The 26,017-nt window shown below is 45.2% G+C and overlaps 1 protein-coding gene across 3 annotated transcripts; it reads right to left on the reverse strand.

The window, feature by feature from the left end:
- Positions 1-1,422: 1,422 nt before the first annotated feature.
- On the reverse strand, positions 1,423-26,016 carry LOC101934180 (corepressor interacting with RBPJ 1-like). Of its 3 annotated transcripts, XR_010599894.1 has the most exons (8): positions 25,529-25,748; positions 19,942-20,013; positions 19,207-19,356; positions 5,101-5,153; positions 4,133-4,345; positions 3,962-4,045; positions 3,607-3,699; positions 1,423-2,153 (listed from the first exon to the last, which is right to left on the reverse strand). XR_010599894.1 is itself a non-coding variant. In XM_008163251.4 (7 exons), exons 1-7 carry the CDS (start codon positions 25,731-25,733, stop codon positions 2,103-2,105), a joined length of 708 nt encoding a protein of 235 aa, XP_008161473.2. In that variant the 5' UTR covers positions 25,734-25,748; the 3' UTR covers positions 1,459-2,102. The 3 variants fall into 3 exon arrangements, 2 of the variants coding, with proteins under 2 accessions (XP_008161473.2, XP_065445561.1); XM_008163251.4 differs by lacking the exon at positions 4,133-4,345 and having other exon boundaries at positions 1,459-2,153; XM_065589489.1 differs by lacking the exons at positions 1,423-2,153; positions 3,607-3,699; positions 3,962-4,045; positions 4,133-4,345; positions 5,101-5,153 and adding an exon at positions 15,362-15,894 and having other exon boundaries at positions 25,529-26,016.
- Between the last annotated feature and the right edge of the window lies 1 nt (position 26,017).

Below are 26,017 nucleotides of genomic sequence, written 5' to 3' on the forward strand. Positions count from 1 at the left end.
TGGGGATGGCGATACAGCACCACAAAGTAAGAGAAATGCTATTAAGGCAGAGCTTCCTCTGTGCAGTCTCTCTTTATGCTAGCCCAATGCACAAAATCACAAACCCAGAGCAAAACCGCACAGAATGGCTTATTTACGATGGGATCTGAAATACCCAAATATTCTGCTTAAAAAGAAGTGCAGTCCTGTATAAGCAAGATGGTCAGTTTCCCCAATTCCTACTAGCTTCTTCTTGATCTTTCCGAACTGGGTTGGACATTTTTTTAACAGGAGTCTGGCCCCACCTTCCACTGCTACCTCTTCATACCCCTGCTCTCATAAGGCAGGGAAGGGGGCTGCAGTGTTGGATCTGTATACCCCATCTTTGTATTTATCCCAATAATCCCCCAAATCCCCACTCCCCACAAAACAACGCCCCCCCCCCTTCCAAAAGCAGCTAAACTCTCCTCAGCAGGGCTGACAAGACAAGACAAAGGTGGAGTTTGTAGGCCAAGCCATTCTGGAGATATGTGAAGCCGAAAACAACATTTTTTCAAAAAGTCAACCCACCGGGGAGTTTCGAAAACAGCTCTTTAATTTAAAATTCTGATTTCCCCCCAATACTTCCCAGAGAAATTCTAGCCTTCCATACAACGTGCCTGTGAAATTGCAGGGACATTGGTTTCTTATGGGAATGGGATGGAAATCAGGATTATAATGAAAAGTCAGTTTCAACTTCAATGACCAAGAAGTTAGTGCTACTCCATATTACTTTCCACTTCTCCAGTACTTCTCATCCAAGGGAGTCAAAAGCCTTTACACAGATAAATGTTATCACTCTCATTCTACCAATATGAAAATGGAAAGCGATTAGGTGACAGGTCAGTGGTAGACCAAGGAATAGAACCTAGATTTCCTAATCCGCAGTCTCCTTCCCTAGGCCTCACTACAGGACAGCACTTAAGCATGTGCTTCAACCCCACTGAAGCCAATGGGACTAAGCACCCACTTAAATACTATTCTGAATGGGGATGGACATAAGTGCTTTGCTAAATCATAATTCTCTAGTTATTAGAATCCATATACAATTTTTTAACATCAAATAATTTATAAAACTGGCTTCTGGATTGTATGAAGGTTTCACAACGTCTCCTTGGCACCATGCTGTGATGTCACGTACCTTGGTACTCTTGTTCAAACTCAGCCCCAAGTGTTTTTGCCTGTGCGTTTTAACTAGGGCTCATGTATCGTATGATCATTCTACATATGAAACTCCCGTTGAAGTCAATTGCTCTTAGTACTGTTGCAACGTACGCTGGGGCCTCTCCCCCTGAAGCATGGGCACCCGTAAGAGTGATTAGAAGTCAGAATGTGCAGCAATCTAGACATAGCAAGCGTACGCACTAGTGTTCAAAACATAACTGATCAGTGCCAAAGGAGTCCTTTCTGCTTCTAGTTCTGAATAAAAATATTCAGCTGTTTTTATTACTCTAGAATATTTTAATTATAAATTTGTTACCAAGCTTTGACAAATGGTAATAAACACCCATGAGAAGGCTGAGTCTCAAACTTTTTGAGAAAGCAACATATTGAAGATGACTGTTAAAAAAGATATTCATTTCTGTAGATGTACTATTCACAAAGAGTCATCGTGGTCTTTAGAACAAATAAAATCACCACTAAGAAAGATATATACAGAAACACCTAATTTTTCAAGCAGATGACCTGCTAGTACACTGCTGTGTTTCAGCTACCACAAACATTAAAGACATTTGAAATTATGAGTGTGCTCTGCATGCAGCTCTGGGATGTATTTGATTCGCTGAAGTACAATAATGTCATTTCACTTCAGATCAGCAGCAGCAACACATTTGAAGCACTCATACAACATTGCAACTTGGCTATTACTTTAGGATCTCAAAAGGACGACATGGATATTAATAAACAAGTTAGCAGTAACTCTTCATTTTGCCAATTGTAAAGGACACTGATTGTCTTCACAGCACAAGAGTCTGGTCTTGTCACAAATGGTGCCCTTTTCCCTGAGTTTCCTTTGTGGTTTGCTAGGCATGAGGACCGGTTGGCTTGGGAGATGTACACGTCCTTGCTCGGCACTCTTTCCATTACAAGGCGGAGTTTAGGAAATCAAGGAGTTCAGCACGGTTTCGGTCTCTCTGTGGATTAGAAAAGCAGTTCTTATAAATCACTCATTTGTTTAGTAAACAATTTAATTTGTTAAGAAGTCAGCTTGGAAGTGCACGTTTCTATTACACAGAAACTTAAAGGACCATTCAAGGGAGACAGAAAATCAGTGAAAAGTAGTTTTCTCACAGAAACAGAATAGTACTCAATGAGCCTGACACTCCACTGCTTTGCATTCTGTGTAGTAATTTACACCTGTGTAAAGTGGATGTCAACTGCTACCAAATCCAGATGGCTGGATATCATGATCCCCTGTGTTGCACGGATATATATAGCTATACTGGGTGCAAGGCAGTGAAGAATCAGGCCAGATATGCAGCCTCAGGATGCCTTCTAAGGGTGGTCCCTTATACGGGTTTCACTCTGTTTTTCTGAAAGTAGCAACACCTATGTTATAAAGAGTCACAGTTTAGAATGTAATTTTATGAACAAAACTTTTATTGCAAATACTAAATTGTTTGAACAAGTGGCACAAATGTATTGACCTCATCAACAGTAGGTATCATAGTCACTATAAATAATCAGATAAGGATCTATGAAGTACCATCATCTATACATCAGGCAGTTTGATTCTTAGGATAAAAGTGGCAAAATCAAGTCAGATTCAGCATGGCTTGAGGGCAACAATAGCCAAACAATATATTTTTGACTAAATCGAACCTCAAAATGGTCAGTGTAATATATCAACTATAAAGTGAGCAGTGATCATTGAACAGTTAGTCAATCAAATTCAATAGCACAGGCTAGCCAAACTGAATGCCTGCTGATTGGTGTCTCACAGACTGCAGACAAACAAGGGGAACTGCCGAAAAGTGTGAAAATGTAATTTGGATCGTGACTCTCAAGCCTCCATTTAATTGTCAAAATGTAACTATTTCACAGCATCAGCCATCGACTTACCGCAGTGAAGACACCGCGTTAAGTAGTTCTAAGTACGTCGACTTCAGCTACGCTATTTTCGTAGCTGAAGTTGCGTAACTTAGATTGACTTAGCTCGCCCCCCCCCCAGTGTAGACCGGGCCCAATGTAGAAACCCAGGACACTGGGAAGGTGGCAGTACTTCCTCTTTCATAGAAGAGTTAAAAGTAAAACCAACTATATAAAACCAACACCAATGGAGAAAACCATGAACCGGTTATGAGAAAACTGTAGCGAACTCAGGTCTCCTTACTTAAGTTAGACAGGCACCCTTTACATGTCTGAATATCAGAATAGTCCATGCACACATCATAAAATTATTTTATGTCCAAGGGACTAAAATCTAGTTTCTCTCTGGTGACCCCATAACTACATAAAAAATTGCACTCAATTTAATGCTCTTAAAAGTACAATCAGCTCATCTACACAACGCAAGTGATCTGGGAAAATAGAAAAAGATACTGTACTCCCTCTTTTGGGACACACAGACCATTTTCAGCCATTTACCTCTTTATCCTTTTTAGTCTTCTTTATTTTCATCTTAATTTTTTTCCCTGTTATCATACTGTAGTTTTCAGTCTTCTTTTTGTCTTTAAGGTACTAAAACGAGATCACGCACTGTGATACATTTCAAAAAATAAAAATATGCTCACACTTTTCTAAACAACATTATATTAATAAGTACATTTTATCATCATGCAGGGATCAGACGCTAACTTCCCTGTCCTGGAGAGCAGAAGCTAGGCATGCTGTGGCCAACTGTATTCCAGTTCCCGGTGGGCCTTTTATTTCATAAACACTTGTGCATGGGGAGGAATGGGAGCGTAACAGAGCACTATGAAACAGACATCAGCATATGTACCTTGGAAAGCTGGACAGGTCCTGGTTTCTCTCTCTTTTTTTTCTTTTCTTTCTTTTTCTTCAGCTTGTTCTCTTTTTTCCTCTTCTACAAGTACAAGACACGTATGCAAAGCTCATACTTCTCACAGAAGCACAAGAGAAAAAAACCCAACCCAAATATGTATGAACTCACAAATTTCCTGCTACTGTCCTGGAAGTCACTTTTGCCATAGCTCCCCACGCCTGGACCAACTCTGGGAGATGTATTAATGGGGGGGCAGCAAAGAGGTTGATGTTTTTAAGGCCTAGTGACCCCCATGATCCCAGGAAACAGAAGTGGTGGTGGGTTCCCTGACCCTGTTTCTGGGGGTCTGGTCCTCCCTGCCTCACTAAATATCTGAAATCCCTGAGCAGAAAGTGATAGAAATAAAAAATATAAGACAGTGTAAAAATGCAGATTACATTATTATATCTAACCTGTTTATATTTTCTTGATGGATACGACAAGCTTATTAAGCTTAAACAGAATTTAGGAAAATCTGTAGTCTGTTCCACATTACTTTCAAAAAGTTATCATTTGTTTCTGATGTCCACAAACATTCGGTGGAACTGAAGCTAATACATTTCTAAACATAATGGTGAATTCATTCCTTTTTGTGCTGCCAAATGATGGAGTTGGTTGCAGAAATGCAGACTAGATGCAACGGTCTTCACTCATCATCCCATTATGGCATTTTTATTGCAGCAAAGCTACCACAGTAGAATTGGAAGCTGTTTTATACAGCACCAGTCACACAAGGTCCCCAAGGTGTATAACAAGAAGTTTCGTACCGGTAGTGCAGTGATTGCATAGACAGAGACAGCAGGTCAGTAATATAATTCATACCAGGTCCCCAATTCCTCTCACAGAGTGCCTTAAATTCTACCTGCACCCATTCCAGACACTACTAGAAGAAGTTCCATTTAATTTCTCCTCTGAAACAGTCAATTTGTACATTTTAATTTCAATTCATTTAATATCACCACAGAAACGTCTCCTTTTAAATGAACAATTATGTTCCTTATTTTGATTCCCAGGTGAGTTTTAATCACACCAGAATACAGTAGCATCTAAATGTTTTTTGCCTGGATTGCTATTTATTTCTGTCAGCAAATATTTACCTTTTTGTTGCGTTTTTCTTTTTTCCTTTTCTTTGATTTAGACTTGGGAGAATCTAAGGAAAGAAAAAAAAAAGAGTCTAATTTACAATTTTAAAAATATGGGTTATTTTACAGATTAAAACATTGAAATTAGTACAGCAGGAAAGGGACAGTGTTGCAAGTGTGAGTAAGAAAAGAATACTTAAGTTTGGCTAAAATATATGAACCTTGACACAAAATGACGCAAAACACAAACTCAGTTTGCTGCCACCTTGTGGTAGAAGATTAACATTATAAATCCGTAATTCACCACCAGTGATTACTTGCATCAGTATATTTATATTATTTCAAACAAACACTATCTGTTTCTGCAGCTACTGTCACAAATTATGAACCTATCCAACATAATACCTAGATCAGTGTTTCTCAACTGATGGGTATGTGACTCCCAGTGGTTACAAAATGAAGTTACAGGGGTCATGAGCCAATGGAAAATTTTATTACAATCTAAAGCAAAGACAACCTCACTTCCACACTCTCCCCTCCCTTCTCCTTCAAAGTCAAGTATCCTGTCAACCGCTCAAAACACACACAAATTTATGGTCTTGTTGTTATCATCACAGATACATTTTTTATTTTTATTTTTCTAGAATATGTAGGAGAGTTGTGAAAATGTTTTAACTTTGTGTAAGGGGTTGCCAAGCTGATAGTCCAGAGAACAAATTATAATGACTAAAATTAAGCGATTAGCTCTATAACTTCTTTAGACTAGTAAATAAAAAGGCTATATTAAAAGAATGTTAACGTTGCAGTGTAAAGCCCTCAAAAGTTAAGAAACGCCAGTATTTTGGACCCCCTGTGCATTGATACAGTCTTTAATTATATAATTACATTATTTTTTCCACAGGACCCATGCAGTGCACAGGATGGACAGTGCTCAATGAATGGGCAGTGATGCATTATTTTGTTTTATCCTTGTTCAATGTGTGGCCCTAGGCCTTGTTTACTCCACACTATTCAAATCCTGCTCTTAATTTCCTCCTGGGCTTTTCTATGGCACTAATCACTACAGTATCTTAGTGCTTTGCAAACATTAATAGTTTAGCATCTCTGTGAAGTGAGAGGGTGGGATTATCCCCATTTTACATATGAGAGAACAACTCGCTATGAGCTTGAAGGGTGGTTTCCTCAAGCATTGAGAACTAGATTAAGGTCCCCTGGTGGAGTAGGGTCTCTGTTGTGAGGAAAAAGGTCGGTTAAAGTTGAATGCTGAAGTTACAGGGTGCACGAATACTGAAAACCCCGAAACAGGTAAGTGAAAAGCTGTAGTAGCAGTCAGATGGACGTTGATGGAGCTCAGTGACAAACCCAGGGTTTTTAAACTCAGTGAGTGAGGTGTGACTCAGAGAGTGATAATAATACCTGCTGGGTGCACCAGGAATAGAACTGCTTCCACTTTTGCAAGTAAGTCTTTCTTGTGGAGGGTTTTCTACTATTCAAACAGCACATTCTGTACTTTGAAAGAACACGCTACTATGCCCAAGGGCCATTGAGGAGCCAGGCCTTGAAATGTAGCGTGGGTAGACTGGGGTGACTATTGTGCCCAATCCTGAGGTCAGTAGGTCTGTGGTCAGAGGCAAGCAAAGAGGTAGCCACAGAGGCAGGCAAATTGGGTCCAGGAACCATACCTGCCTCAGTCAGGTTGGTGCTCAGGAGATGATGACTGCTTTCTCTTGCTTTACTTTGTTTTTCGAACTTAAGGCACAATGGTTTTAGGGGACAGGCACAGAACAGAGTTCCAGGCCAATGGGTGAGGTCAGGGAGGCATCTCCTAAAGAGTTGCAGCTACATCCTCTCCTGGAGCAAAACTGCTGGTATGCTGTGTTGAACAGTGTTGGAAAGAGGTCTATCCCTGGGAATCCCCAGGCAAGAAAAATTTTTCATTGGATAGGATCACCCAGTTCCCATTTGTGGTCCTGGCAAAAATGTCTGGTCAGTGTGTTTGCTATGGTGTTGTGCGGACCTGGCAGATATGCTGATGGTATGTCAATTTGGTGGGTTATGCACCAGTTCCAAAGTTTGTATTGCCTCTGCGCACAAGGACTGGGATCTTGCTCTTCCTTAGAGGTTCTTATAGCACATGGCCACTCTGCTGTTCATGATGACTCTGACCAAGCGATCCTTGATCTTGGGTAGAAAGTGGATGCATGCCTACCAAACTGCTCTGACTGATGGGAAGAGAAGACTCCTGAGGTGTCCATCTGCCTTGTTCCATGTGGTTCTGGAGATGAGCTCCCCAGCTTACTAGGGAGGCGTCTGTAGTGATGGTCTTTGTGGGTGGTGAACACAAAAAATGGGACTCCCGTGCCAACCTTGTGGGGATCCTTCCACCAACTGAGAGAGTTGACAACTCTCAGAGGGATAGACAGCTGTTTGGAGAGGTTGTGCTTGTTGGAGTGTAGATGGTTCTGGGCCAGCGTTGGAGGCATCAGGAGAGCAGCCTGGTGTGAAGCGTTATGAACCTACAAGCTGCCATATGGCCCAGAAGCGGCAGGCAGGCCTCTGCTGTGGTTTATTGAGAATGGGTATGTGATGACATTTATTAAAGTTTGTGCCACCTTTAACACTACATATAATAAAACTTGTACTGCAATCTTGTGTGCAAATTCAACACTTTATTTTAAACATGTAGTTAGTATGTACCAAAGTAAGAACCAGAAAAGCTGACTAGCAGCAATCAAACGTACAACACAATAACCAAACTCGGTGCCAAAACAGTGGAAGATGCATGCTGCCAAATGACACGGACAGCTATTTCTGGGTGTCCCCTGTCCCTCTGTTGTCCTTGGCCTTTCTGATGCATTTCATATGTACAGGTCACAACTGGACAGGAGTGGATGAATACACAGGTTACATTTGTCTGTTCCATATGCTAGTGGTCATTGCCTTGATTGAACTTTTGTTCTTATAACATGACAGAGTCCTATTAGTTAAATTTGGGCTCTAATATGCTCATTATAGTTTTATTTTATATGGAACACTTTGTTTCCAATATTTCTGCTTCTAATCATTTGAATCGGTTCTTTGTTAAATAAACCAATACTAGCTTTCTCTATAAACAAATCTAAGTCCTGGGTGTTAAGTGGAGCTGGGTTCTACAGTGTAACTGGTAAGCTGTGGTGTATTGTTCCTTTGGGGGTCCAGTGGAACAGGGGCCGGACCCTATAGGCGGATGTTCGGAGGGCTCGGGTTTGGAGTGTGTCATCAGTAACCTGTCTACAGAGAGCAGGGCCTGTGGAGGCTTGGAAGGCAGTGCTTGTGTTGCCAGAGACTGGTGGTGTTGGGGAACTGACCCCAGCAGGCATAGACAAGGCTTCCTCGTGCTAAGGCCAGGTGGTAGCGAGGTGCCTCACAACCTTGGGTACCACCAGGAAGTGTTACAGAGGGGGCTTGTGAGTTACAGAGATAGCCCTAATAAGCACACCCCACCCTGGAACGTAACCATCTGGAGTTCCTACTCTGTGAGAAGTTCACATTTGTCACCAGCCAGTAACGAGTGAAAATTCCTCAGAAAGAAGATGCTGATTTAGCACGGAGATGTAGTACAGCCTCCTTACAAGCACCGTGTCCACGAACAGACCTGGCTGATTGCCAGCTGCAGGGACTCCTAACACAGAGAGACAGCCATCCTCTGCTGTAATTTGGATTCATATTTAAAGGCAGCTATGAACTAAATACACACTCTGGTTTTGTTTGAACAGCCAGGGCTTTTTGAGACTCAGTTTACAGGAAGTCCAGGCCAGTACAGGTGTGGCCTATTTATAAGCTGTGTTGTATTACACAAGAAGAGTACATGAGGCTATTTGTGGAGCCCCAACCTATACTTGTAACAATCAGCAAGTAACTAGTCTGTGTTTCATGATAACTGCTTAACTTTTCTTCCTCATTTTGTGGGGTCCATTTTGAATCCCATGTGGTGCTGGAGGAAAGGAGGGTGGAGGATGTTAGGGGAATGGTGTGGGTTCCGCACTGAACAGAGGCATACTAAACCCCTGGCTTATATTAATAACTTCACAGGGCCATAAACTGGAAATCCCTCCCATCCATACATTGACAGCAGAAAACATGGCAGCAGAAACTTAGTAGGCTCTGGCACTTGCTCTGCTGCAGGTTCTGTAGGCAGCTGCTTCCCCAGGTCATCTCCAAACAGCTCTTCCGAGTACAGACCCAGCTGTGCTCTAGTTGCTCTGGTGGCATAGCCTCTTTGGTTACCGGCCACAGCACCAGGGTCACTTCAGGCGGCACCTGTGGCTGGGAAGTTATAAGGGTGCCATCCCTGCTCAGCAGATTGTCATACACCACTGTGGGCTCAGCGCTCATTACAGGTCTGTTGCGGGGTATGTACACCCCGTCACGGTGCCGGGTCACGTATGGCAAGAAGAAGAGGAAAAAAACGTATAGCAGCCCGTTAGGTCCCTTGTTTGTCACACTGACTATCAGATGTGGTAGTATGGCCTAGTGCCCAGTGTCAATAAAGCAGCCCTTCTGCCCAGGGCAGCATGGCCCAATGGCCACAGTCAAGAGTAGCCCACCTAACAATAGGGATTGTGTAGCCTATTGGTCTGCTGGGGAAGTCGGGTACCACTCAGGGGGGAGGGGGCAGTGCCCAGGGTAGGGGGACTCAGACTCTCGCTGCTCCTCTGAGTCGCAGCCCAGGACCCTGGCAGTGGTGGGGGTGCTCACCACCGAGTCAGTGGTGATCCTTCCGAAACATGCTGACTGGTTCCCTGGTTCACTCACTGGAGAAGAGTCTAAGTCCCCTAGACTACTTCCTATCCTTTCTCCCTCGGCCATGCGCCACGTTCCCCTGGGTCTCTGGGGTCCTCGGGTGGAGTAGCTCCTGCTAGCACGGTCTCTTCTCCGGGCTCGTCAGGCAACCTGAAGTCCGTCTGGAACTCTGCGTCCTGTGGCTTATAGTCGGAACCTGTAGCAGCTCCCTGGAGAGAGCCTGCAGTCTGCACACCCTCCCCTTTCAGCAGCCTGCCCGACACGACAAGTGATTAGAGACAGGAACTTCAGGCAACAGGAATAAGTGCACTAGCCTCCCGCCAGAGGCTTGAGTAGGCATTCGCTGTGCATTGCACAGACATGACGCGGAGCCAGGACAGAGGCGAGTTGGGCTGCTTCTTTTTATACTCTGCCTCCAGGCTGAGCATGCCCAGCAGAGTCAGAGGGGCGGGGCTTCCTCAGCCTGCAAAGCACAGTTAACCCTTGTAGGGCTGGTGCAGGGTAGGTACACCCTGTCCCAAGGTCAAATTCCTTGTAAAAGAGGCTCTAAGACAGGGAGTTCCCACAGGTGTCATTAAAATCTTTATGCATGTCTACGCTACAGACTTTTGCCGCCCCAAGTTATAACAGCATAAAGCCACCGCACTTAGTGTAAAGTTGGCAGTGTACATACTCACCGGGAGTGCTTGTTTCGATGTAGAGTACAGTGCACCATGAGTAGGTATCCCAGTGTGCAACTCGACACCGTTCAGTGCACTGTCTTTGGAGAAGTTTTGGCAATGCATGGGGAGGCAGAAACAAGTGGCACAAGGGCATGACTGGGACTGCAGCATCAAGTTCCCATCAAGCAGTTTTCTCCATCCCATAATGCCAGCTCCATCCAATAATTTTCACACCTATCTTGAGAATCCCACAAACCTGCATGGGACTTGTCGCTGTCCGTCATCTCTGACAGATGCATGGAGTCTGCACAGCTCTGCACTATTGTCATAAGCATTGCAAGCACAAGATGCACAATCCTCTGGTATTTGCAGAGCCGCTTGGAATGTGATGATTTCCTGGAGGGTAGATTACCCGTGGGACATAGGGAGAATCCATTCAAGATTGTTGGTAGCATTCATGGAACAGTTGCAAACAGCAGAGTGCTGCTTCTGGGCCTAAGAAACGAGCACAGACTGGTGAGACTGAATCATAACGAAGGCTTAGGATAAGCAGTGGCCACAGAACTTTCAGCTGCACAAGGCCACATTCCTGGATCTGCGCGCTGAGCTTGCCCCAGCCTTCAACGCAGGTACATCAAAATGAGAGCTGCACCGTCAGTGGAAAAGCAAGTGGGGATTGCACTGTGGAAACCTTCAACACCAGATTGCTACTGGTCAGTGGAAAGTGATTTTGAAGTTGGAAAACTGTGGGGTCCGTTGTCATGCAAGTGTGCAGGGCCATTAATCATCTCTTGATAAGCAGGACTGTGATTCTTGGCAACGTGCAGGACATAGTGGATGGATTTGCAGCAACAGAGTTCCCGAACTACGGTGGAGAGACAGACAGCACACATATCCCTATTTTGGCACCAGACCACCTTGGCACAGAATACATCAACCGAAAGGGCTATTTTTCTATAGTTATGAAAGTGCTGGTGGATCACCAGGGATGCTTCATGAGTGTTGTTGGCTGGTCACGGAGGATACACGACCTTTGCATCGTTAAAAACACAGGACTGTTCAGAAAACTACAAGCAGGGACCTTCCTTCCTGACCACTGGATGACCATTGGCGATGTTGAAATGCCAATAGTCATCCTGGATGACCTAGCCAATCCCTTACTTCCCTGGCTCATGAAGCCGTACACCAGCCACCCTGACAGCACCAAAGAAAGATTCAACTACTGGCTCAGCAGGTGCAGAATGACAGTTAAATATGGTTTTGGTAGACTAAACGATGCCAGCGTCCCTTCAGTCACCAGACTGGATCTCAGTAAGAAAAATATCTCAATGGTTATAGCTGTCTGTTGTATCCTACATAATATCTGAGAGGCAAAGGGGGAAAAGATGCTGCCGGGGTGGAGAGCGGAGGTGGAATGGTGTCTGCTGAGTTTGAACAGCTAGACACAAAGACTATCAGAAGAGATCAACATAGAGCTATACAGCTTAGGGAGACTGTGAACACTTATAAGTCTCAGTCTGCCACAGCACTGGGTTGTGGTGTACCATGTCTACCTGGCCCTGCTGTTTGGGAGCCTGTTAGCAACTGTGTGGTGCTTGCTGCACATCTACGAACAGAACATTGACAATGCACCTACTAATGGGGAGATGCTTGCTGTACGTTTATGATTATTACACCGTGTCACTGATTCAATGGGTTGCGTATGAGGGTACAGTAAAACTACTTTCACTGCCACCAGGCATTATGCAGTATCAGTCGGAAACTAATAAAGATAAATCATTTTCAAACAATAGAGTTTTATTGACTAACGAAAACATTTAAAAAAAATCCTGTACAAGTAAATACATTAAAACCTTAATAAAAATAGGACAGAGTGTAAAGAACAGGAAGGAACATTCATGTCCATTTTAGCTACACATACTCTCACCTGTGAGAGCCATTGTTCATGTATGTGAAGCTGTGATTGTCCTTACTGTCCCCGCAGTGTGGAGTAGAGATGCGGCCCCAATGCCATGTGAAATGCTGAGGGAGCGTGTAGGGAGGCGCTATGCTGCAGTTCTCCATGGACTGCAAAGGAAGGCAAGCCTAGGATTCTTGAATGTGGAGGTCCAAAAGAGTCTACAGCATCTGTGTTTGCTGCCAGAGCATCTGTGTCTCCCTCTTCATTTTCTGATGGGCCTCCTCGGCCTTTCGCCTGTCAGCTCTTTCCCTCTCCCTAAATTCTATGATATTTGCCCTCCAAGCCCACTCTTCATGGCCCGATGCAGCCCTGGCTTGCAGGGTCTTACTGAATACGTCATCCTGAGTCCTCTTCTTTCTCATCATTTGGCTCAGGAATTTTGCAGGTGTGGAGGTGCCACGGAGTGTCGGGGAGTCAGGGCCCTGCACCCCTCTTCCTGGGATTCACCGTGACTCTCAGCCAGCCAGTAAAATGGAAGGTTTATTGGACAAAAGGAACGCAGTCTAAAACGGAGCTTGTAGGTACAACCAGGACCCCTCAGTTAAGTTATTCTGGGGGGCAGGGAGCTTAGACCCCAGCCTTGGGGTTCCTTGCGTTCCACCACCCAGCACAAAAACAAACCAAAAAACTCCTTCAGCAGCTTTCTTCCCCCTCCCCCCAGCTTCTCCTCTCCTTTGTCCAGTCTCCTGGCCAGAAGGTGTCACTTCTTCCAACCCCCTCCTGGCTCAGGTACCTTCCTTCAAGGGAAGTCCCCCATCCCCAATGTAACTCCCCTGCAACAGTCCCAGGTCAAATCCGCCCCGCTCCCTGTTGCGTCACAGGAGGGAACCCCTCAAGGCCACAACAGCAGTAGCAGCAGACAAAATACAGGGTTTATATGTCAGTATAGTCATAAAAGCAAGCACAAGTTAAAATTCAGAACTCCCTTCCCCTCGCTCCCCTAAATTTTTAAACACTTATTGACACTTCTGCTTTGGAGCGCTTGTGCACGGCCCCACTCAGAGCACCAGCCATGGGGAGTATGGCCTAATGGGTAAGGGAAACGAGGAGGGAATTGCTTCGTTTCATGAAGCTATATGGGAGTATAGGACAATGGCTCTGAAGACTGGCACCATTTTCCACAAGCAGTGGTGATTTTAGCTGATCTCACTCCTGAGGGTGACAAAGCCAGAGAGCACAGTTGCTGCTGGTATCCTCAATTTGCCCTTGCCTGTATGCTGCTAGCCTGTGTACTGCAATGGTACCTGCCAAAGTTATCACTGACTGGCATAGGAAGTGTCCAACTATGGAGGAAGAAATAAGGCTGCCATCCCTAGAAAGCTTTGGCAGCAGATTGCAGAGTACCACTACAAACGTTTCATCAAGATCTCTCAGGAGGATTCAAGGGACATCCTTGTGTACATAAACAAACTGCTCTGCGTGTCTCCCCATCCCCTGCCAAAAGCGGAGAATGAAAAAACAAATAATTCGACCTCCCATTGTTGTACCTTTACCTCTTCTAGTCTGAGTAAATTAACGAAAAGTCAACAGCAGTCTCCTGCTAAACTGGGGGTGCCACTGTAATGGGAAATAAATTTACACTTACCCGAGGTTCCGTCCCCTGCATCAAGCTCACCTGTGCTCGACTGACTGGACTGCAGCAGAGTCTCAAACAGGGCCTGGCTTGCAACCCCTGGTCACATCCCCTACCCTCCTCCTCAGTGTTCGTGGCAGGGGCCTGTGACTCGAGGTCCTCCAAGGAATCCATGGTGGTGTGCAGGGTCGTGATGAGGTGTCCCCAAGATATAGCCCGTAGCTCTTTGTAAAAGCTGCAGATCTGTGTCTTGGCACCAGATCGATTGTTGGCCTCTCTGGCCTTCTGATATGCCTGATGCAGCTCCTTTGCTTTCACACAGCACCACTGCTGATCCCTGTTTTACCCCTTGTCCTACATCCCCAGGGCAATCTGCTCATAGATGTCAAAATTTCTACAGCTGGTCTGTACCTGAGTACTGAGACTCTGGGCAATGTTTGGGAAATAGTGGATGGCTTTGCAGCAATGGGATTCCCTAACTGCGGCGGGGTGATAAATGGCACGCATATCCCAATTTCGGCTCCAGACCATCTTGTGAGATTACACCAACAGAAAGGGTTACTTCTCTACGGTATTGCACGCGCTGGTCGATCACAGGAGTAGTTTCACTGATATCAATGTGGGGTGGTCAGGGAAGGTGCATGACACATGCATCTTCAGGAACTCTGGCCTGTATCGAAAGCTGCAAGCAGGGACTTTCTTTCCAGACCAGAAGATTCCAATAAGGGATGTGGATAGTGCCCATAATGATCCTGGGAGACCCAGCCTACCCCTTACTCCTGTGGCTCATGAAGCCTTACACTGGAAACCTTGAGCGCAGCAAGGAATGCTTCAACAGGTTCAGCAGGTGCAGAATGACCACTGAATGTGCCTTTGGCAGATTAAAGGGTCGCTGGTGCAGCCTTTTTGGCAGATTAGATCTCAACGAGGAAAACATTCTCCTGGTCATAGCAGCCTGCTGTGCTCTGCATAACATAAGCAATGGAGAAAAGTTACCCTGGGGAGGAGCATTTAGGTAGACTGCCCGGTGGCTCATTTTGAGCGGCGAGATACCAGGACTATCAGAGGGGCTCAACGGGGGCTGCTTGAATGGGGCAGGCTTTGAAGCAGCATTTTGACAATGAGCCCCAGGAATGTGTCTTTCTTTAATGCATTCAGCCAGGCATTGTTTACTTGCTGCCTTGAATGATCCTTGTAATGACTGCTGCCAAAGCACTAATTGTAGTTTGCAAATATGACGATTGCCACTGCATAAGAATTTCAGCAGCAACTACTGCATGCAGGACACAAAAAGATTCCTTTTATTTCTAAGTCTACATTTTTATTAAACAGCAATACACAGATTTCCATTTCCTACAAGGGACATGACCCTGAGGAGTACTGTCTCAAATGAGGCTCTCACAGCTGTGTGCAAGTCCAGTTGTCATTATGAAACGTGTCCCTATGGGTCAAAGGCAAGGGGTACTGCGACGGGCTGGGAACATGCAAGGAATGTGAGTGGGGAGTTTGGGGATGGTATGGAATGCAGTTCTGTACAGGCTACAGGGGAAGTTGAGCACGGATGTGCTCTGCCTGCAGTGCAATCAGGGACCTCAGCATCTCTGTTTGGTCCTCCATCAGCTTTATCATTCGCTCCTGCCCCCGTCTCCTCTCTTGGCTATCCAGTCTGAGCTTTTCATTGATCGTCTCTCTCCAAGCTCTGCTCTCGCTGTCTGCAGCATCAGTCGATTGCAGCAGTTCTCTAAATACGTCCTCCTTACTCCTCCTGGTTCGCCTCCTTATCTGATGGAGGCGCTCCGCCGGTGCGTAGGAGGTGGCCCTCAAGGGCACATCTGCAGAAGCAAAAGAAACAATAAACAGAGGTAGTATTGTGAGTGCACTCACAGCCTTGAATCATAACAGTTACATACACCTCTTTCTCACTTTCCCTTAGCAAGTACACAGCACAGCAAGAGCCCAAAACATGGTGAGTTTGGCCTGGAAGGGAGGGAGAGGGAAGGGGCAAGATGGGACAAAGGGTCTAGGTGGTTTCCGAAGGGGATCACTCCAAGCGCCTAGGAACACTACTCTGAATACTGGCACTATTTTTCACAGGCGGGGGTGATCAAAGCTGATATCTCATTCCTGAGGGTAACCAAGGATGCAAGGGTGCATCTCCTGCATGCATGCAGCTTCTGACCGGGTCCGTATGCTGCTCGCCTGTGGCTTGCTTTGATTCCTGGAGAAGTAATTGCCGATTGGTGTGGCAAAGTTTCCTACAGCGGGGGAAGAAACAAAGCAGTTCTGCCGAGGAATCTTCGGCAGAGGATTGCAGAGTACCTCCAGGAAAGTCTCCTAGAAATCACTATGGAGGATTCCCGGGACATCCTGGTGTGCATTAACAAACTTTTTCGCAGGGCCCCCACTGCATAGCTGCACAGGGTAATGAGAAGCAGATGCAAAGAGTACCTAGTGTTAATTTCTATCCCTTATCCCACTTTTAGCATGTAACAAAATAAAGCAGAGCTCAATCTCCTGTCACCATGCAGTATCAAAGCAAAATGAGTACTTACCAGAGCTCCCCTTTCCTGCATCAGGCATGCCACAGCTGGAGTGCTCGGACTGGCTAGACTCCTCCGGAGTCAAAAAGAGGTCCTGGCTCGGCTCGCCAGGCCATCAGACGACCCTGTCGCATGTCCCACATCCTCCTCCAACTCCACTTCCTTGTCCACCACTTTATCCCCAGGGTTGACTCTGCTGGCTGCTGCCTCCAGTCTCCCCCGAAGTATCCAAGGGACTCTTGGTGGTGGAGGTAGGGTCACCACTGAGGATGGCGTGCAGCTCCTGGTAGAAGTGGCATGTCTTCAGCGCCACACCAGAGCGACGGTTGGTCTCCCTTGCCTTCGGGTACACCTGCCTCAGCTCCTTGATCTTAGCATGGCACCAGTGCACGTCCCTTTTGTGCCCCTTCTCCTGCAGGTCACGAGCAATCTGCCCGTAGGTATCAAAGTTCCACCCTCCTCAGCCTCCTTGCCCCACAAACCCAACAACTCGAGTGTACTCCAGGCAGGAGTGCATTTGCTGCAGAAAGTCAGCATGGTCAGCTGTGCATTTGCTATGTGAGCTGTCCACGCCGACTAAACAGGAACAGGAATTTCAAAAATTCCTGCGGCTTTAAAAGAGAGAGGAGCGTATGCCTGCAGACCTGCAGGTCAGCAAAGTTCAAACTGCTGACCAGAGCGGTCATGATGCACATTGTGGGACACCTCCTGGAGACCAATTAGAGCAACATAAGCAAGCACAGTGTCCACACTGGCACTGCATTGCTCTATGCTTCTTGTCGAGGTGGTTTTATGTCGTCGGCGTAGCAGGAGAGTTAAATCGGAGGGAGGAGCATTGCCATCGTTTTGCCGATGAAAGCTGCCTTTTGACGACAAAACTGTGTAATGTAGACAAGGCCTACAGGTGTGGTGACACTCTGGGGCAGGAGAGCTATACATCAGTACTTTCAGAAGATCTCTCTTCGTACATCTCAGTAGATGCGATACAGGTTCTTCCAAAACTCAAAGATCCTCTTGCAAAAGGAACCTAGTTGGTACCAACAAAGTAGGGCACCATGTGGCTGGTTAGGATGAAGCTGATGTTACCAGGGATGGTACAGCTGGACGATCCATATGGTCCTTTCGCCCATTACCTGTAGAAGTGGGTCACGGTCAAAGACAGTTTCTTCAAGGAGTCCCTGGTGACTGGAGGACTCTGAGATGGGTACCCGTGTCAGTGTCCAGTGAGGCTGAGAGCACCATGCTGCAGATAATCTTTGAGGATGTAGGAACCACAGCAGTACTCATACCAGACGCAAGGTATACTTGCCACCTGATTTCGGGGATGACTTCTCCCTCTTCTTAGACCCTCTGAAGCTGTTCCCAGGTCTCCGCTTGTTGGAATCAGAGCTGTGAAAGTTGCCAGGGCACTCAGGTTGTCTGAGGCCAATATCCAAGGTGGCCTGAAGTGATAGCAGGTTTCAAGGAATGCTTCATGAGGAGAAGATTGAGCCTGTTATCCCTCAGATTCCTAGACCTGCTCTTAAAACCAGTGCAGACCTTGCACTTAGATGGAACACGTGACTCAGAGAGCTGGAATGTCCATCACTAAGGCAAAAAGACCTATTACAGGTCTGGCAGGGTTTGCAGCCTGAGATTTTGGGCATACCCCGCAACAGAGAAGGTGGAAGACAAAGAGAGGCCAAGGTCAGGTGTGGAAGGGGTGTGGGGGGACCCCCAAAAGTACACAGCATGTTTGGGAAATTAATAAAATATATTAAAAGGAGGTAAGACTAAAATAAGTCAGCTAGCTAAAACTTTGACGCTAACGGATACCGCAATGCTGCATCTCTAGTTGCAGGTTGCTGAGAAGGAACTGGAACAGTGGCGGGTCCACCCTCCTCTATATGCTCTTGGATGGGAGCACAGGGATGCACATGGTGCAGATGTGGACCCCACAGACATTACTACCAAAGATCTCTGATTGAAAGCACGCAGGCACACAGACACCTAAAGTGGAGCACCCATAGGGACACCTAGTCAAAGAATATTTACATATCTGCTTAACTTTAATCATAAAGACAAGGGGAATGAGGTAATATATTTTATTGGACAAACTTTTGTTGGTGAGATAGACAAGCTTTCGAGCCACAACTTTAATCATGAGTGCAGTCCCATTGACTTCAGTGGGACTAGTCCTATGAGTAAACTTCACACCTTTAAGCGTTTGCAGGATTGAGACCAAAATTCAGATTAAACCAAAAAACTTTAACTTTAGTCTGGACCGGCAGGCAAAGTAGAAAAAAATTCAACTGTTTTGTTTTAAAACATTTTAAATGTACACAATGTTATTTGAGATCTTACTTGTTGCTTTGAGTGAAAAGAATTTCTAATGCTAATTAGTTAATTTAAATGACAGCACATGCAGTGTGTAAAGAGGCGCTTGAGTAGCTACAGGAAGTGGTTACATGAAAACAGCCTGAAGAAACAGACAGCAAAAGTTGTGCACTGACTTGTACAATTATTTCCTGGTAATTAAGCTACATTTAAAGTAATTTTCAAATATGTGTAGCAGCACTGTTAGAACGAGTAAATACACACTCAAGTGCAGTAATGGCAACTTACCTCTGCCACTTGAACTGCTTCTGCTGCTTGAAGAGGAGGAAGATCTTGACGAAGAGCATGAGGAGGATGTAGTAGTAGTACTAGCAGATGATGTTGATGAAATGGACGATGATCTGCTTCTGCTGCGTTTTCGCTTTCTCTTGTCTTTCCCTTAGGAGAACACAAGGTCTGGTTCATTAGGTTTCAAATAGTGAGAACACACAAGCTAATAACTTAAGCTCAGAAAACACATTTTTATAGAAATTAAAATTTAAGACAAGCTTTGGTGAATCAATTAAAAAAATAAAACCATTGTCCTTGCCTTCTGTCATTTCCAACATAATTTAGCTAATGACAATGCTAAGCAATGCAATCCAACATTTTTACTCATGCAAAACATAGTATGCAAATAATACAAGAGAGTCTTTCTGCAGCAGCTATTGTCCTAGACCAGTGGTCTCCAAAGTGGGGTGGGCACAAGAGGATCCTTCGGGGTGCGTGGCAGGAGGAGTGCCACCAGAGCAGTGCCGCTTTGGCAGTTCGGGTGGGCTTATTTTTGTTTGTTTGTTTTGGTTCAACAGTTCGGGCGGGAGTCTGAGCGCCTTTTTTTGTTGCTTGGGGCGGCAAAAATGGTAGAGACGGTCCTGCGGCGCGCGGCAGGGGGTGCGTACTCAAAAAAATTTTACTGTTAGGGGTGCAGTCAAAAAAGTTTGGAGACCACTGTCCTAGACTAGAGTTTGATTTCATGACTCCCACCTCTGACTTTCATCTCTTCTTGTGATGTAGCGCATGGTGTTCCACATTTCTCATCACGTCTGTTATCCATATCTAGTGAAAAGAAACATATATGAATATCACCAAAAAGGCTTTCTTTGAAACTTACATGTACAATGCTAGTTGAGATCAGGGAATGTTTCCATGATCAAGTCCTATTATTTAGATGGGGGAAGAAAAATAAATATCAAACTACACCAGGATGAAACGTAGTAGTGTCTAATCTTGCTATGCCAGGAATTGCACAAAAAATCCCAAGTATGTATGAATATATATTATATGTACACACACACACATACACACAAAAATTGCATTCATACTCACCACTTTTATATTCATATATAGATAAAGTGTGTGTGTGTATAAGTTAATTTAAGACTGAAGTAACTTGATTAAATCTGAAAAATTCTGTGAAACTACATGCAGATCATTGTTCAAAGCACATTTTAAAACCAATTTTGCAGACATTAAGTTTGTACATAATTAAAAAAAAAACATGCTATATACTGCCTTCTATTCAGAAAACTCGCCACAAAGGGCTTCATATGCTAAATACAACACAAAACCACTGAAATGTGGCGACCTTTGGCATGGAGCACTCAGCAGACAGTACACATCACATTGCTCAACAGTGGCAAGGAGAGGGGGAATTTTGGCTAGGATACCAGGGAAAACACACACACACACACTCACTCTCTCAAAAAGTGCCATGTTACCTTTAACATCCATGCATAACACAAGAAAATGTTCCCTATAGTGCAATCTTACATCAGCAGGAAGATGACCTGGATGATTTAGTAGGTCTTTTCCATCTTTAAATTCTATGATTCTAATAGACAGAATCTGTACTCTAAAATTCTCATCTGACATGCACAAAATTGTTTTGTTTTAAACTCATGGTTTTCCAGTTTCTAGTGCATTCTCATTTTAAAGCAGTTTACATTAAGAGATCTTTAAATTGGAAATTAATTCCTAAGAACATGAAGTGGTTCATTTTCATAAGTTTTACTCTTGCTTAATTCCCATAAACAAGCTAGGGAAATATAGACTAGATGGTGCTACTATAAGGTGGAAAAAACTGTTCCGATAGAGTAGTTACAAGTGGTTCACAGTCAAGCTGGAAGGGCATATTGAGTGGGATCCCACAAGGATCCATCCTGGGTCCAGTGCTATTCAATATCTTCACAAATGATTTAAATCAGTGATACTCAGAGCTCAGTGGTTAAGGAGCAAACCGATGATCAATATTACCCAGAAGAGCCATAGTAGTGTGAATTCACGGTTTCATTTACTGTACTCTCACAGCAAAATGTATACTTATTTTATCAAATACAATTGGTTAATAACATAGTAAAAGCATCCTGATTGGTTAATAATTAAATCAGTGTTTTAATATCGTGTGCTGCAAAGAGCCACAGGGGAGACACAGCCACTTGCGGCTTGCGAGCACCTCAGTCTGAGTATTACTGATTTAGATAATGGCATAGAGAGTACACTTACAAAGTTTGTGAATGACACCACGCTGAAAGCGGTTACAAGTGCTTTGGAGATAGAATTAAAATTCAAAATGATCTGGACAAACTGGAGAAATGGTCTGAAGTAAACAGGATGAAATTCAATAAGGACAAATGCATAGTACACAGAATGGGAAACGACTGCCTAGGAAGGAGTACTGCGGAAAGGGATCTGGGGGTTATAGTGGATCACAAGCTAAATATGAGTCAACAATGTAACACTGTTAAAAAAAAAAATCATTCTGGGATGTCTCAGCAGGAGGGTTGTATGCAAGAAACGAGAAATAATTCTTCCACACTATTCTACACTGATAAGGCTTAACCTGGAGTATTGTGTCACATTCTGGGTGCCAAATTTCAGGAAAGATGTGGACAAATCAGAGAAAGTCCAGAGGAGGAGAACAAAAATTATTAAAGGACAAGAAAATATAACCTATGAGGAAAGATTGAAAAAAACCTGTTTGCGCTTAGTCTGGAGAAGAGAAGACTGAGGGGGGACATAACAGTTTTCAAGTACATAAAAGGTTGCTACAAGGAGGGAGGGAGAAAAATTGTTCTCCTTAACCTCCGAGGATAGGACAAGAAGCAATGAGCAAAAATTGGAGCAATGGAGGTTTAGGCTGGACATTAGGAAACACTATCTAACTCTCAGGGTAGTTAAGCACTGTAACAAATTGCCGAGGTTGTGGAATCTGTGTTATTGGAGGTTTTTAAGAACATTCCTGATAGGTGGTCTAGTTATTGCTTAGTCCTGCCTTGAGTGCAGGGTGTGACACTATGCCCCATATTCTTCATAGAAATATTGTTATAATATGGATTATAGCATATCTAAGATGTAGGTTTTGCAAGATGGCTCTATAATTGGAAAGGTTATGAGGTACTGAATATGATTATCCTATTTGTATGCATGTATCATTTCTGTATCTGAAGTTAGGAATATTGACTATGTAACAATTACAAGTGGGCTTACACCTGGGGAATGCCCATGAGTCAGAGTGCAATCAGTTTGGATGGGCCATAAGGGAGAACAATAGGACTTTGAAGATGTTAATCTCCCACCTTCCTGAGAAGCTGCCTGGGATGCTACAAATGGCTTTTGACTCATGGCTGCTTTGACATGTGATCATGTCACCTGGTACTGACTCCACCATAGAATACCAATATTTTTCCTCTGAGGGGAGTGGGAACCTCACTGGCAAACAAAGCGTTCCCGCCATATGTAAAACCTATTTAAGACAGGGGAGTGACTTAATCAGTGTTCATTCTTCACCGAATACCCACTCAGGATGACTGCTGAAAACATCTAAGAAACCAGGACAAAAGGGGAGGGGGGGGGAGGAGAAGAGCTGAGCCCAGGCGGTGTCTGGCTTGTGAAAGAAACGCCTAAAACAACATTTAATGTGAGAAATTACTACTTGTAACCAGTTTCTTTAGTGTATTAAGCTTAGTTAGTTTTATTTGCCCAGCTTTGATCGGTTTGCAATCCCTTATAATCACTTAAAATCTATCTTTTGTAGTTAATACACTTGTTTTTGTTTTCTCTAAAACCAGTTAGTGGAATTCATAACGGAGGGGTGGGGGAAGTGGGGGAAGAGCTGTGCTTCCTCCACATTGAGGGAGGGGGCGAGTTTCATGAGCTTATGCTGTATAATTCTCTGTGCAGCACAAGACAATATAATTTTGAGTTTACACTCTAGAGCGGGTGAGCACTTGAGTGCTGGGCAATTCCTTAGCTGAAGCCTTCCCACGCAGAGCTGATTTCAGTGTTTGTGCCTTTCTGCAGCTGGGTGCATCCCTACCTGTGTGTGCCGGAGGAGGCTTGAGGGCCCAGCTCAGCAGGACAGCGTAAGGGAGCCCAGGCTGGTGGAACAGGCAGGCTCAGTGGTACCCCAGTACATCAGGTGGCCCCTCAAAGTGGGGGTGGGGGAAGAACCCATCACACAGGGGACTGGACTAGATGAGCTATTGAGGTCCCTTCCAGTCCTACACTTCTATGATTCCATTCATAGCTGTTTTAGTGCAGGTCATTAGTACTTAGTGTTCAGCTGTTAAGATGGTAGGAGATTAGAGCAAAACATCCATGCTATGTGACATCCAGTCAACATGATCTCAGAGCAGTGGAGGGCACACAGGTAAAGAGACAAACCTGCCCTGGCATCACGCAAAGCAATGTGGGATAGCAGTTTGCAGACTGCCAAGCCAGTGGAAATGGGCAGAGCGCACACATTAGTCCACACTAACTCAATACACAATGAACTTAATATACTTTCAAAGTGAATTACAGAATTATTAACTGGCCAATTAGTATACTTTGAAGAATTGTGTTGTATGGATACAAGTCACCTGAATGCACACTAAGAAAAGTTATTGTGGACTAAAACCCTGTGTAAACAAGCCCGTACTGTCTGCAAATATAAAGTTAGGATAATACTTATCTACTTTTCAAAAGGACATATATATGAATACTATAAGTGAATGATTATGTCATGTAAGCTCTTGAGACGGTGCTACAAGGAGATAGACTTGGAAATTTATTTAATCCATTTAAATTCCCGGAGACCTTGAAGGGATGAGGAAACAATGTAAGATGTTGATAGCATCACTTAAATGCAACTTTATAGAAATAGTTAAATTAAAAGTTCATGCAAATTTAAATCATTTAAAAATTCTCAAAAGGAGAAAAACTGCTATGATCATGATATAAGCTTATGACAACAAATTAATACTGGATTAAAACTACTCTCTGCATCAGGTGATCTAACGCCAAAGGGATCGCACAGCATGAACAAACTTATGCACCTTAAAAACACAGGCACAATCGGGCTAAGATAAACATTTCAGGGTTAACAGGTCCAAAAATGAATCTACTGTAATAATAAAAATCTTTCATTTTCCTGTTTTTAATCATAAAATTTAGTGCCAGGGAACTAACAAGATTATGATGTTCAGCATTTATTATAGATTTTATTCAAAAGACTAAATATAGTGGCTTATGTACAAGTGCAATCCTGAAAAATATCAGAAAACCAAAATCAAGTCAAAATACTCTTCTTTGCTAGGCAACCTAATACACAGTGCAGGTTCATTTGCAACTGCAGGTGCACATGTGCATGGCTTTCTGAGATGACTTCTGAAAGTTAAAAATGTGCTTACCCCAACTCAGCACAGCATCACACTGTGCGCCACAACTGTGAGCCTCACTGTTTGAGAGTAAGGACTGAGAGCATGTGGAGTCAGCAAGATTAGCTTTGGGGAGGGATATACGTCTCTCTTTCAATCCCTTTTTGTTAGAACAAAGATTGCCCTTCAATGACCAGTGCTTGAGGAAGCATATCAACCACCTCTCAATTAGTGAGCAAGTCAGTGATATGCGGAACCACAATGTGGCCAACTCTAGCAATATTTGGTGTTTTATTTAAAACCCCAGCTCCCGGAGTCAGGTTATTACAGGAGAATCTCAGCTTCCATTAAAAAAGCAAATTACTGCTGCTCAGGGCAGTAGAGAAAACCATGGCCCCAAGCGCCCTCTAAAGGTGCAGTGAGCAGAAGGCAGCAGAGAAACCCCTGCCCTAAGTTACCCATAGGGGCTGGCACTAGGGACGCCCAGGCACTACGTGGGGTGGTTTCCATCATATACAGGGTTTAGGGTTCGGGTCCATGGCTCACAGCCAGCCCCACCGCACAGATTGCTCCAGCTCCCCTGGGGTTCTCGCTAAACCTCACGGGTTTTAAGACACCCTTGTGATGTCGCGGGGTCTGAGCCAGATGTTTTCAACACCAGGGGGGCACAGAGGGTCCAGCCAGAGCGGGGCGGGCAAGTGAAACCTCCCAGCGCGACTGGCCGTGATGTACTCGGGGGGCTTCTGCCAGGGCCGCGGCCCGGGCGCAGCTCAGCGCCTCGCTCCCTCTCCCGGCGGGCGGGCGGCCGGGCAGCAGGGAGCTCCCGTGGGAAGCCACCGGCCGCAGCGGGTGCCGAACGGGCACGGGGCGGGCGGTGTAGCGCCGCGCGGGAGGGGCCGGGAGAAGAGGAAGGAGACGCCGCTCCCAGCACTTACCAGGGCCCAGGTCCCGCCTCGGACTCCCCACCTTAGCGTCCAGCGTCCCCGTTACCCGGAAGCACAAGGCTGACCCCGACCGGAAGGGAATAGGGGCTACATCCGGGAGATCCGGGTGGGACGGGCCCGAGTTCAGAGCAGCGGGTGTCTCCCCAATGGGACAGCCTACGTGCGGGCCTTTCACCCCCCCGTTTACCTCGCACATGGTGCGTGCGGCCAGCCCCAGCCCAACAGAGCAGCTGCAGGGAGCCACGCCCAACGCAGGGGGCGGGGTCACGGCTGCCACGTTCCGCGCGGACTCTATGCCAGAAGCCACTTGCGAATGAGGGTAAATCAACGAGCGCCGTATGCAAATGAGCATGTAGGGGCGTCTCCTGCTGGTGCCCGGCCCGCTGCGGCGGGTGTGCGTCAGCTCCCCTCGCGGCGGCCCGGCGCGTGCCTCAGAGGGCCCGGGAGATCCCCCCCTCCCGGGGGCTTGTCCTACACCGT

This window comes from Chrysemys picta, chromosome 3, assembly GCF_011386835.1.
Source record: "Chrysemys picta bellii isolate R12L10 chromosome 3, ASM1138683v2, whole genome shotgun sequence".
In the NCBI taxonomy this organism is placed as follows: domain Eukaryota; kingdom Metazoa; phylum Chordata; order Testudines; family Emydidae; genus Chrysemys; species Chrysemys picta.